Source organism: Thalassophryne amazonica, chromosome 15 (assembly GCF_902500255.1).
Source record: "Thalassophryne amazonica chromosome 15, fThaAma1.1, whole genome shotgun sequence".
In the NCBI taxonomy this organism is placed as follows: Eukaryota; Metazoa; Chordata; class Actinopteri; order Batrachoidiformes; family Batrachoididae; genus Thalassophryne; species Thalassophryne amazonica.
In genome coordinates, this window is record NC_047117.1 from 27,677,665 (window position 1) to 27,689,866 (window position 12,202).

The 12,202-nt window shown below is 40.2% G+C and overlaps 1 protein-coding gene across 4 annotated transcripts in view; it reads right to left on the reverse strand.

The window, feature by feature from the left end:
- npnta (nephronectin a) overlaps positions 1-12,202 on the reverse strand; it is a 198,362-nt gene that overhangs the window by 115,861 nt on the left and 70,299 nt on the right. For 2 of the 4 annotated variants that reach the window (XM_034187626.1, XM_034187628.1), the window contains exon 3: positions 6,919-6,969. The exons of the other annotated variants lie outside the window; for them this stretch is intronic. In XM_034187626.1, the coding sequence (XP_034043517.1) occupies positions 6,919-6,969 (51 nt within the window). The remainder of the gene's footprint in view (positions 1-6,918; positions 6,970-12,202) is intronic. 4 annotated transcript variants of the gene reach the window in all.

Here is a 12,202-nt window from a genome sequence, read left to right on the forward strand (position 1 = left end):
AATCACGTTCTCGCTGGGGAGGCCAAGATTTCGTTGTCATTGTAAACAAGCGCTTGCGGGAGTGGACAAGCAACAAGCAACTTGTTTGCAACATTGCTTCATTATGGAGGTGAGTTAAACCAAAATATGTATTTAGGTGTTTAACTAAGATAATCGTGAAGCTTTAATGTGAGTTTTTTTTTTTTTTGTTTGGTTTTTTTAAGAAAAGGGTGTTACTGTTAGGGTTGTGAAACGTTTTTTTTTTTTTTTTTTCGGGCATCCTTAACAAATAATTCGATCCATTGACATCAATAGCCTTTTTGCTTAATGATTCCCTTATCGGTCCTTCAGAGTGGCCGTTGTTTTTGAGGGTGTTTGTCAGGAAAATGATCATTTCTCTACATTGATTGCAGACCCTGCAGCGGGCCTTTATAATCAACCATTTCTGCAGTGCGGCTGCTTTGAACCTTGAACCAATGAAGCAGTGCTTCGATCTTCAATCTGCTGCTTCGTTGGTTCTTTCTTTTATTTCGCTTTATCTTAATTTTTCCCTGCTAAAACCCTAAAGACCATATGTCTGTGAGTAATATTTACCTTTTTATGTTAAACTGACCTGTTATGGTCTTCTGAAACAGTTGATAGATGTATTTTATAACTTAACCCTCTGGGGCCACGCCGTCGTATACAAAAGCTAAGACCAAGCTTTATTAAATTATAAATAACTTTTTAATGATATGAGATAGAAACTTAATTTTTTTTGCTGAAAAGTTAACTCTGCGGACTTTCGAGCCAGCCATCGGCCATCTTTGTACTCCTCATAGAAGCTGTGTGATGATGTGGGCAACGTGAGTGTCCAATTGGAATTGGTTCACCGTCACATGGTTTTCCAAAATCCAATCGTAGGGCAGATTTACCTCACGTGAAAAGTCAAACATCATTTTCAGGAGTGATGTGTTACTAGTTGGCCCGTTTGAATAGCCCCCTGGGTGCTCCAATGAGTACATACTTTTAGTACATACTCAGTCCACCCTGTGCCATTACGCACAGTGATCAGTGAAGCACACGGAGCAGACGGAGAGCCTCTGATGACAATCTCACGTGCTCAAACAAACAGTGTGTAACTATCAGGATTGCTCCACTAGTTTGCATGTAAATGTTACTGGATAACTCTGTTGCTTTCTCTGCGTAAAGCACTGTTTACCATATCAATGGACAACAACATGCATAGACCATTTTGTATATATTGTTCAAAATGTGCATTTGTGTTTATTGTTTGAACTATTTTGTTGTACAGTCTTTCACACAAGACCTCAAATTACCTTTCTAAATTGTCGAAACAGTTTATTATAGTTTGCTGTGTGTTTTGAATAAATGTGTGTGGAAAATTATTTTTTGCTTTATTTTTTCCTTGCCTATTTTTGATTGTAAATCTTTATTACACTTATAAAACACAACAAAACATATATATTCTGAAAGCACAGGTTGTCCTGAAAAAAAGAGACATAAAACGTGATTGTGGGATGCAGGGAGAGCTGTTAACAGCAATAATAAAACATTTATGCCAGGTGAGTGAACTGTCCAAAAAATGCCCTGGGATCCCAGAGGGTTAAAAACAAGACCAATGCTAATGCGTTAGCATGTCTATGGCATTTTCAATGTTAAAGTTAGCATTAAGCTAAGCAATTATCAAGCCTCCCTCCTCAGCACACAAAGGATTCTGGGATACTCTACAACCGTGAGTGGAGGATAGTGGATGAGTCATGACTCTGTTGACTTTGACTGACTTTGCTGAATAAATTTTGGAAAAAAACATGAAAGTTTTAAGCCAAGGTGAGGAAAAAATAATGAAAAAAATGCAAATGCAAATCAGCAAAATCAATTTTCAATCTCAGAAATGTTCACTGCAGGTCTGTGCAGGAAGGATGAGCAGTGCTCCTCAGATTCACACTGGAAAAATGTTCACACAAGGCACAAAGGTATGAAATGAATCCATCGCATAAGAGCATCCTCAGAGTTATTCCAAATAGAATGAAAACATTGTCGGCCCACGTCCAGAGGCCTGTGAGTTCAGGCAGAGCATTAAACAACCCTCAAGATTTTCAAACACCAGTTTATATTGGAGGCGCAAAAAAAAACAAAACACTGACATTCAACTTTTATTCAAAATTTTTATCACCAGAAACAAAGTCAGTGACAGCTTAATAAAGTTAAGTGCTCTTATTTGAAAAACAAATTATTATTATTATTATTATTATTATTATTCATGTATGTGGGTGAAGATTCATGAGTGATTAACAGACTTTTTTTGCCCTGAAGGTATTTTTAAGTGTCAGAGAGCTGAGGAGCGTTCATCGTAGAGCAGCAAAGGACATGTGGCACTAAAAGAGGCCGCAACAGCTGGAAGTCCAAACATAGCACCTCCGCCCGTCGTTCCACGGATGCCATCAAACATGCCGAGCAATTGACACACTTTTGCATCAGCCATTCCTTTGCCAAGCACGAAGCCGGAACTGCTGCCAAAGAATTTGGACCTGATAACTGCTGTGCATGAAGGAACTCACAGGTGTTTGATGGCAAACAGAATGAAATGTGCTCCTGTTTTAATGAGAAGCAGATAACGACGCTACCGCTGCTGCTGCTGCTCCATGAGAATGTTTATACCAAAACTTCAAAGTAAAAGATAATTTTGTTGATCACAAGCTGTGGATATGCAACAAGCTAAGTGTCACAATACGTACCGGAGCGACAGTCATGATGATGAAGTGCGTGTGTGGGTTTCGAGATGATTTGTTGTTTATTTGTTGCGCTGAAAATGTCATCAGCCAACCAGGATGTGAAGTGATGAACTGTGAAGGTACTGGCATTATCAGGCTGGCAGGTGCAACCTGAGAGCGTCTTCAAGTGCATTCATGAAAATGTGCCCCCCCACATGAAAACAAAAACCAAACTTTCTAGGTTTTAGATTTAGTTACTTCATTATTATTATTATAATGTGGTCCTATTTTTACCCAAACCCATCAAATATGGCCATCAGGTATTGCGAAGACTTTTCATCCGTCTGTCCGTCTGTCTGTGTTCAGCATAATTCCAGTTCTATTACTGCCAGAGTCTTCAAATTCACAGGGAACATTCTTGGGAGACAGACCTTGGACGAGTTCAAAGATGGCTAAACTTGACCTATTTTAAGAGGTTAAAAAGTCACATTCACATTCTGTTTAGAGTGTCGGGTATGACAGCTAATGTCAGTGGCTGGTCTCTCAAAAATTGCTTCATTTTGTGTGTTTATATACATGTTTCTCGTATATTATGTAAAAGCTAGCGAGAAATAAACACTTCTACAACTGAAAATGCTGTTTTTGGAACCTAATAACACCTCTGAACTTATTTGCAAGGCATTTCGCAGATGTTACCATGGTGACATCACTGGCTGGAGCAAAACTCCATTTTGTTTGTGTGTAAATATACGTATCCTCTTTGTCATATAGTATGTAAAAGCTATTGAGAAATAAACACTTCTAAAACTGAAAAAAAAACTCTTTTTGTAAACTGATTGTTGTGAAAGTGTCGTGACACGGACCCACAACAGGGGGCATTAATGAACGGACAATGGATAAGCCAAAAGTAACAATTTAATGTTGTGAATCGCACAACGACGTACAGACAATAACAATATGGTGGACTGTCAATTATACACCAGGTGACGTGTGGGCAGGCTCGACGATAGAAGACGCCTGGCGAGAGAAGAGCCGGATCCCACACAGCTTCCACCACCAACGGAGCTGAAGAACACCGGAGCCGCCAAGCCCTGCGCCCCAGGTGGCCGCTGTCTTCAGCAGTCAGACCCGGTACTGCTGGCAGAGAACAGAGACAGTCCTGATGAGTGTGAGTTCGCACACTCAGTAATCCCACAGTCTGTATACAGTAAGGAGGGAGCACCTCCACCTCCAATCACACACTCGTGCAGCTCCTGTCTAACCACTTATCTGGTTGGAGTGTGAAGCGAAGCCGTCGCTGATCACACTTTACGCCAATCCCACAGATAAGGAAACGCCACAGGAAAACGGCTGCAAAGAAGTTCAGATTATTACTCAATGTTTTAAGTCAGCAGAGAAAATTATCTGAATGGTAGCTGATTTCTCGGCAGGGAGGTGGAGCTGCAGTCCGGCCTTTATGGTGGTGGTGATGAGTAGTGGATGAGTGACAGCTGGTATGGCTGATGGGTGACAGCTGTCACTCCCGGTCGCTCCAACGCCCTCTCGTGCTTGAAGCCCGCACTTCAAGCAGGGCGCCATCTTGTGGTGGTGGGCCAGCAGTACCTCCTCTTCAGCGGCCCACACAACACTGATAACACCTCTGGAGTCATTTACAAGACATTTTGCAGACATCAGCATGCATGCTAACCTCCGCTGGCCTGAGATTGAGCCTTTCATGGTAAAGTAACCATCTATTGTTGGGATGCAAATAAGTCATATGTCCCTAACTCAACTGTGCATCTGACCAAAGCACTTCCTGATGTGATAACAGAACGAAGTACACAAGTTAGTGACAATCAGGAATGTGCCCTTGAGCTTGTCAGCAGTTTGGTGTAGATGTGTCGCTAGTCACGTAGAAGCAAGGTCCCAGTTTCCTATAAAAACTAGGGTATGTTGGCAAGCTGTGCCTTGTTCCTCTGGGGGTTCTCATGACTTTTTGTGGAATAAACTAAAAGACCCATCTGTATGCTCATTTTGTGTCTCATGACCTGTTATTTCACCACGATTTCAACATGATATCTGCAATATGGGTGTCCCCTTGGCTTTATCCAATCACTGGGGCTAATGCTGCATTTATACATAAAGATGACAAGTCACGAATGCCACGAAGTATACATTCTTGACCGCAGATCACAAATGTGATGATTTGAGGCAGATGTGTCAGGTGTCCTCAGGAACTGCTGTAACCTGTTATCACGCGTTACAATTAATGGCACATGTTGCTGGCGAATTATCAGGAACCATTACGCATGGTCAAGAATAATGTTCCGCGCTGATAAGCACTGGAACGAGACTTTTAGCTGACTTGGCATCACTATCATTGTTCAGCACACTGCATCAATGAAACTGAATACGGTGCAGCAGGGTTTAACTGTGCGCACATCAGACAAGAACGCTATCACTCTCTATTAAGGATCACCACTAATCAAGATGGATCAACACACTCAGTTGCAACTTCCACGACATGAGGCGAAATGAGGGTGGTGCAAGACATTTGTGGAAGATTTTTTTGACAGTCAAAAACATGCTCCACAAAAATCACAAATATCATGCACCAATACGCATTATTAACCCTCTGAGGTCCGAGGGCATTTTTTGGACAGTTCACTCACCTGGCATAAATGTTTTATTATTGCTGTTAACAGCTCACCCTGCATCCCACAATCAAGTGCTATGTATTTTTTTCAGGACAAGCTGTACTTTCAGAATATATATGTTATAGTGGTGTTTTTATAAGTGTAATAAACGTTTACAATCAGAAATAAGAAAGGAAAAAACAAAGTGAAAAATAATTTTCACACATTTATTCAAAACACACAGCAAACTATAATAAACACCTATTTTGACACTTTATAAAGGCAGTTTGGGGTCTTGTCCGAAGAGAATTTACAAAATAAATGTTCTAACAATAAACACAAATGCATATTTTGAACAATATATACAAAATGGTCCATGCATTTTGTTTGTCTTTATGCCACATCTCAAAGCAATTTCTGTCAGCTATTACACAAAGGCTTACAACACAAACTTTTTAATTCTATGGAGTTGACTCCCTCTTGGATTGCTTATGGTGACACTCTTTGGTCAACCACGTGAGGTTGTATGAGACCCTCTTATGCTGATCACTTCATTCATATGTGTAATGCTGCGCTTTTACACATGGAGCCAGCAGCCAGAGGGCTGTTCAAACAGCATTCACATCCCAAAGAGTAACATATCACCACTCCTAAGAATCTTTGGGATACCATGTGAGACTGCTCTGCCCTACGATTGGATATTGGCAAAACCATGTGACGGTGAACCAATTGGACACTCACATTGCGCACGTCATCACACAGCTTCTATGAGGAGTACAAACATGGTGGACAACTGGCTCAAAAGTCTGCAGAGTTCACTTTTCAGCAAAAAAAAGTAAGTTTCTATCGCATATCATTAAAAAGTTATTTATAATTTAGTAAAGCTTATACTCAGCCGTCGTATATGAACCCCAGAGGGTTAAGAAACCTATTCAGATGCGTTAAGTCAAGTTAAGAATGTCAGGAATGTGCCAAGAATGATAAATAAATAACAAATATAACATTCGTAACGTGTCCTGCCTATGTGTAAATGCAGCATCAGGTCAGGAAAATACATCAATTGGTCTAGCAGGTCTCAGTTGACACCCTAATGTTGAATGTAATCAACCTCGTCCAAGCCTCCCTAAGTAACCAGTCGTTTGACAAAAAGTAATTTAAGCGGTACAAACCAGTTTACACAAAAAAAAGGTTAACATCTATCCATCCATCTTCTGAACCCGCTTATTCCAGTTGAGGGTCACAGGTGAGAGGCGAGGTACACCCTACACAGGCCACTGGAAACATCATATTTAAGGGTTGGGTAGAGCATAGATGGATAAAGGGCAGGGAGGTCACAGGAACTAGCTGGAAACCAATGTTCCAATTGGTCAAGTTGATGGGCAGCAGAAACTAAGACAATGAAAATCTGTTCATGTTAGTCGTGCCTCCAGGTGAAAGCAGAGCTGCTGAGACGAAGCAGTTTGCATAAATCTAAAAGATGTCTGCTGTGTGGAGGAAGGGACGGGTGGAGGGGTGGTGTGCCTCTATAAATAAGCGAGTGAGGATTCAAAGGATGTGCCCCGAGGAATACATGTCTGGCAAGATTATTTAGAGAAACATGTTGCGCTAACCTTGGGGCTGGCACCTTATCCCGACTACTCTGCGAGTTAAGGCGTAGAGAGCTGCAAAACAAACAGCCAAACAAACACAGGTTGCAAGCGTTGTTTAGAATGTGAGAGCAAAAACAAACATGATGTTAAAGGGCAATGCCTAGACGCTTTAACAAACACACACCCACACACAAAAAACCTTCTGGAGTCACACGGTTCCATGTGTCATCAAGATATAGATACTTTGTCATTTAGTTTTGAAAATGATGATTACACAGGAAAGTTGCCTTTAGAGAAATGAAATGCTTATCAGTTAGAGCTATATTATGACTCTTTCATCCTGACTGATCACTTTTGTTTGCGATTGCTTATCTGTGATACTGATCCTTGATCTTAATCACTCATCCTTGACCTTTGTTGTGATCGCTGTCCTTTGATCACTGATCTTTCATCCTGATCATTAATCTTTGGTCCTGATATTTCATTCCTAAGCATTAATTCAGACAGGATTTTTGATCCTATTACCAACCTTTGATCAGTGATTTGATCCTGATCCCTGGCCTTTGATTGTTGATCTTTGATCCTGACATTTGATAGCGATCATTAATCTTTGATCCTAATATTGATCCTGTTCACTCATTTTTGACTGTGACCTTAGATATCGCTTAACTTTGATCCTGATCTTAAGACCCTGGTCACTCATTTTTGAGCTTTGAACCTCAACAAGAAGTTTAAGATTTCATCACTGTTTGTCTGGCTGTCTGGGGCAGATCCCGACCTTTGATCGAGATTGTTCAACTTACCAGTAGTCCTAGTCACAAAATGAAAAGGTATCAAAATCAAAGATCAAACACAGGTTCATGAACAAACAATATCAAAGGCAAGATCAATCCCTTGATCTGAATCTGCACCAAAGATGAATCAGTTCCTCCCTGACCCAAGGCTGTTCTCTCAATCATATTTCATTGAAATGTGTCCATGTTCTTTTTGAGAAATTCTGCTGACGGAGTGACAGGTATCAATCACTATCAATTAAAAATTCATTACGTGGACATTTTTCTATTCCTCCTATCAATCATGATGTCTCACTTTCATAACTAGAAAAATCAAAACCATTTGACTGATCAGATTTGTTTAACAGTGCATTTAAATATAAAATGACACTTTAAATGTGATATCAAACAGCACACTTTGAGGTAACTCTGAAAATGTGCTACTTATTTCCTTGTATATTGCGTGTCATTGTTACAAATAACCCCTTTATTTTCCTTTTAACTTACTGCCTCCAACCGATGAAAAGACACTTTTAAACAGGATTTTACAGCTCAGTGATCAAGACAGAAAACAGACCAGATGAGGAAACCGCTGACAAACACAACAAGGCAAATCATTTAAACTGAGGTATCACCTTACTGCTTACTGCTTACATCGTTCACTACTTAGGTTAAATTACCAATTCCAAAGCCCTGTTTTAATCCTTCCTACACCGTTTGCAGAGACAAAGACTGCACTCAGGCAAACAGAATCCCAATCTGAGTGGAATCAACAATCCTCAACAGCGTGATATGAGTTGTCTGTGAGGGTGGTTGTCATTCAGGACCCAAGGTAGTTCCGCATGTTGTGAATGAGGCAAAGTATGACACCAGCGCTCAGTTCCAAACTTGACTTGATATGAGCTCAAGACAATTAACAGGTAACATGAAAATTCAGTAAGGTATATCTTATATATTATATTCCAATTCTAAGGTGGAACTATGCTAGTATACTAAGGTATATCTAAATATCTAAAAAAGAAGAGTAAAATAGAAGAGTAGAAAAGCGTATAGTAGAGCCACTTAGGTGCCTGGCCTTGAGAACCAGGGAAGGTAGGTTGAAAAGCTTTTTTATCCCATGGGAACTCTCCCTACCCACCCAAGCGGCTCAAGAAAAGAAATACATGGCGATGTGGAAAATTGTGGTTGAAAGATTCAAGTCAAACTGTATGTAAATTTATGGCCTCAGTTGTAAAGCTTCTGTTCCAACTTGTGGAACAGAAGTTTCCTGTAATCATTGAGGCATTGTGATTACTGCAGAGTGGGAACACTTTTTGGAAATTCAAATGGTGACCAAATATTCAAACGCTCGCAGTAGCAGTAAAATGTTGATGGTGGCAGCTGGTTAGAATAAGTATCTTCAAGTGTGCTTCTGCCTGCCGGCTGGCTCGTCAGGATTCCAGAGGATGCGACTCGGTCTATTATAAATCTAAGCTCCTCTTCTGTTTCCGTCTCCGCCGATGTGATTTCACACGCCGTCTTTCTCCATCTCCAAAAACAATCGTCCTTAAGCATGCACCTCCTTGTAGGTAAACCTCAGACGTTTTACATTCACTTCTGTTCCTTTTCTGTCTCTGTCTCACTTTGTTATTTTGGTTTAAAAAATAAAATAAAATCAAAGCTGATCCATTTTGTCCCTTCATCTAATCCCTTCCACCATCATGCAACCTCCCCAACTCCCCAAGACCAAAAACCTGTACCCACTGAAATCCTCATGCACACATACCCATGATTACACCCCTGTTTTTTCCCCAAAGTATCTACCTCACTACTGTCAGGTTGAAATCAGCAGCTTGGTGACTTGATGGAATACTGATTGTAGCCTTGTGTGAACGGATGTGAGTGGCGCTCTCAGGCAGGAACAGTTTGACAAACTAAACCGAGGCCTCACAGAATAGTTTGACTCGCTCAACAGATATGGTGTTGTGTTTAAAAAAAAAACACACACAACACAACACCACAAGAATTTTATAGTTTCCAGGTTTTCTTGGACATGAGCCCAATTTCCGAGGACTCGGACTGATACAGATACATCGGGGCATGCTGATTCATACAGTGGGGCACAGTATTTGATCACCTACCAAACCTACAGTGGATCAAATACTTATTTCATGCAATAAAATGCAAATTAATTATTTAAAAATCCAACAATGTAATTTTTCTGATTTTTCTTCTTTTTTTTTTTTAGATTCTGTGTCTCACAGTTGAAGTGTACCGACGGTAAAACTTACAGACCTCTCCATTCTTTGTAGGTGGGAAAACTTGCAAAATTGACAGTGGATCAAACACTTATACTCACTGTACACAGACATGTAATAAGATATTTATCACATATTATAACAAAAATAAAGATCAATAATCATGCACATGAATAACACAGGTAAATCATGTAAATATGTCAATTATGGCATGTTCTTATGTCTCTCTATTAAGTCATGAGTGTCCTCTTCAGTAACTTCTTGATGTCTCACAACTTCAGTAGGAGACTCAAACTGTAGAATTCTCCCTGTTAGGGAGGCAAAAACCCTCTCACTTTAATCAGGCATCTTGGTTGAATGAAATGATCTGGATCCTGTATCAAAATCCTGCATTTGTCACCAGGGAAACAGAAAATAGGGGTCTGTCATTGGTGGGGCTGAGAAATGGGGGCTCCTGATTGGATGATTTTTTTTTTTTTTTTTTTTGTATCACCCTGTTTTAAGATTGGTATCACCCTGATTTTATTCCCACAGTTTCCAGGGCAGTAAAATTAGAGGAAAAGTGTATGATTCATCAGCCCTATTTCTTCTTGTATCACAGGGGGGCTTGTTTACGAGTATAGGGAAGATTTTTGTTGTAATATATGATAAAGAATTAATGCTTCATGCTTGTTCTGCATTGTGTTTGACCCCTCCCACTCACTCCCCTCAGGAAGCAAACTCACGATCTCCGGAATGGGAGGGGCACTGCAAAAACTGATATCTAAGAAAGTAAAAAGACTTGTTTAAAGAAAATTTATCATAATTTTTGTCTAAATAGAAAATACTATTTTCAGGCATTTTTACATAAGAACAAATCTTATTGTGGGAAAATGTATCTCACTTTTGCTTAATAGGTTTTTCTACCTAATATTTCTACCTAATATTTAACCAGTAATAAGGAAAGGAAATGGATTTCAAATCATCCAAGCAAAGGAACAAGATTGTTTTCCTTATTTTAAGATGGAGGCTAATCTTAAAATAAGAATTCTGTCTAGTTTCAAGGCACATTTTGAATGATTCAGTGCCTAGACATTTTGAGGATTCGTGCAAGTCCTCAATTCTTCACATTTCCAGGTTATTTATACACTCTACTGCCGGTACGCCAGCCTGTTCACTGCTACTTCTTGGCTCACTTTCGGTCTTCCCACTTCTGTCTCCTCAAAGCACGCAGTTCATCAGTCATTTGGACTTCATTATAGCACGGGTGAATTCATGCAGTGACACGTATTTATTATTTAATAAGTATGACCAGACAGCGCAGCCGTGAGTGATTTTAGGAGAGTCTTTACTTCTGCTGCTGTCATTTTCATGGCAGATGCGAAACATGCTTGTGTAGAGGACGCACGCCCATTTGGGGTGTGTTCCAGAGGTCTATATGCTAGTTAAGAAGTAGGAAATATGATCGTAAAGTCAGCGTTGAGTGCAAACAAGTTGGGATTACCATGTTCATGTATGTTTGGGTGTTTTGTAGACCAAATCTGACTTCAGCCAATCAGATTGGCACCTGTCCTTTCATTTAAACTGGAGTGTGACAGGATTACTGCCTCATTAAAGGATTAATTAGCTTCAACTTCTTGCAAGTTGCATTGGGTTCTTGCTTAGATCAACTTCTTGCATGGATCACTGAGTCACAAAAATGACTGTTCTGATTATTTGCGGGTAAGAGAAGCTATATGTACGATATAGCGTATACGTATACACACTTTTCCGATGGCAGGCAGCGCTACATTCTAATAACATGTTCTAAAATGCAAGGCATCACAGCAGTGATGAACACATATATAAATGTTTTTTGGATGTGTCATTATTTCATGACGCTATCCTGACATCACTTATACCACGTAATGACAAAATGATTAGCTGATCGATATCTTTAGGTCACCTCTCCAGTCCTACTGGTGGTGGAGATATTCTGGATAATGAAATTTTTTTCCACAATTATAACTTCATTTCCTAATGTATTTTTGACAGGTGCCTGGGAAGAACTTATAGAGTCATGAGGTCACTGGACAGAGGTGTTTGGTGATGCCGATATCTTTGCAGGCAAACGAAGGTCCAAGTCTTTAGGGTCGTGGTGCTGCCTGTCTTGTGGATGGTTGTGAGACTTGGATGCTAACCAGTGACCTGATCCTTGGGTACTGCTGGAATGACTTTGTATCAAACAAGTCACTACTGAGCGAGACTAGGATGAGGATGCATTGTGAGGCAGCATCAGCGCTGACATTTTGGCCATGTGGCCTGTTTCTCTATGCA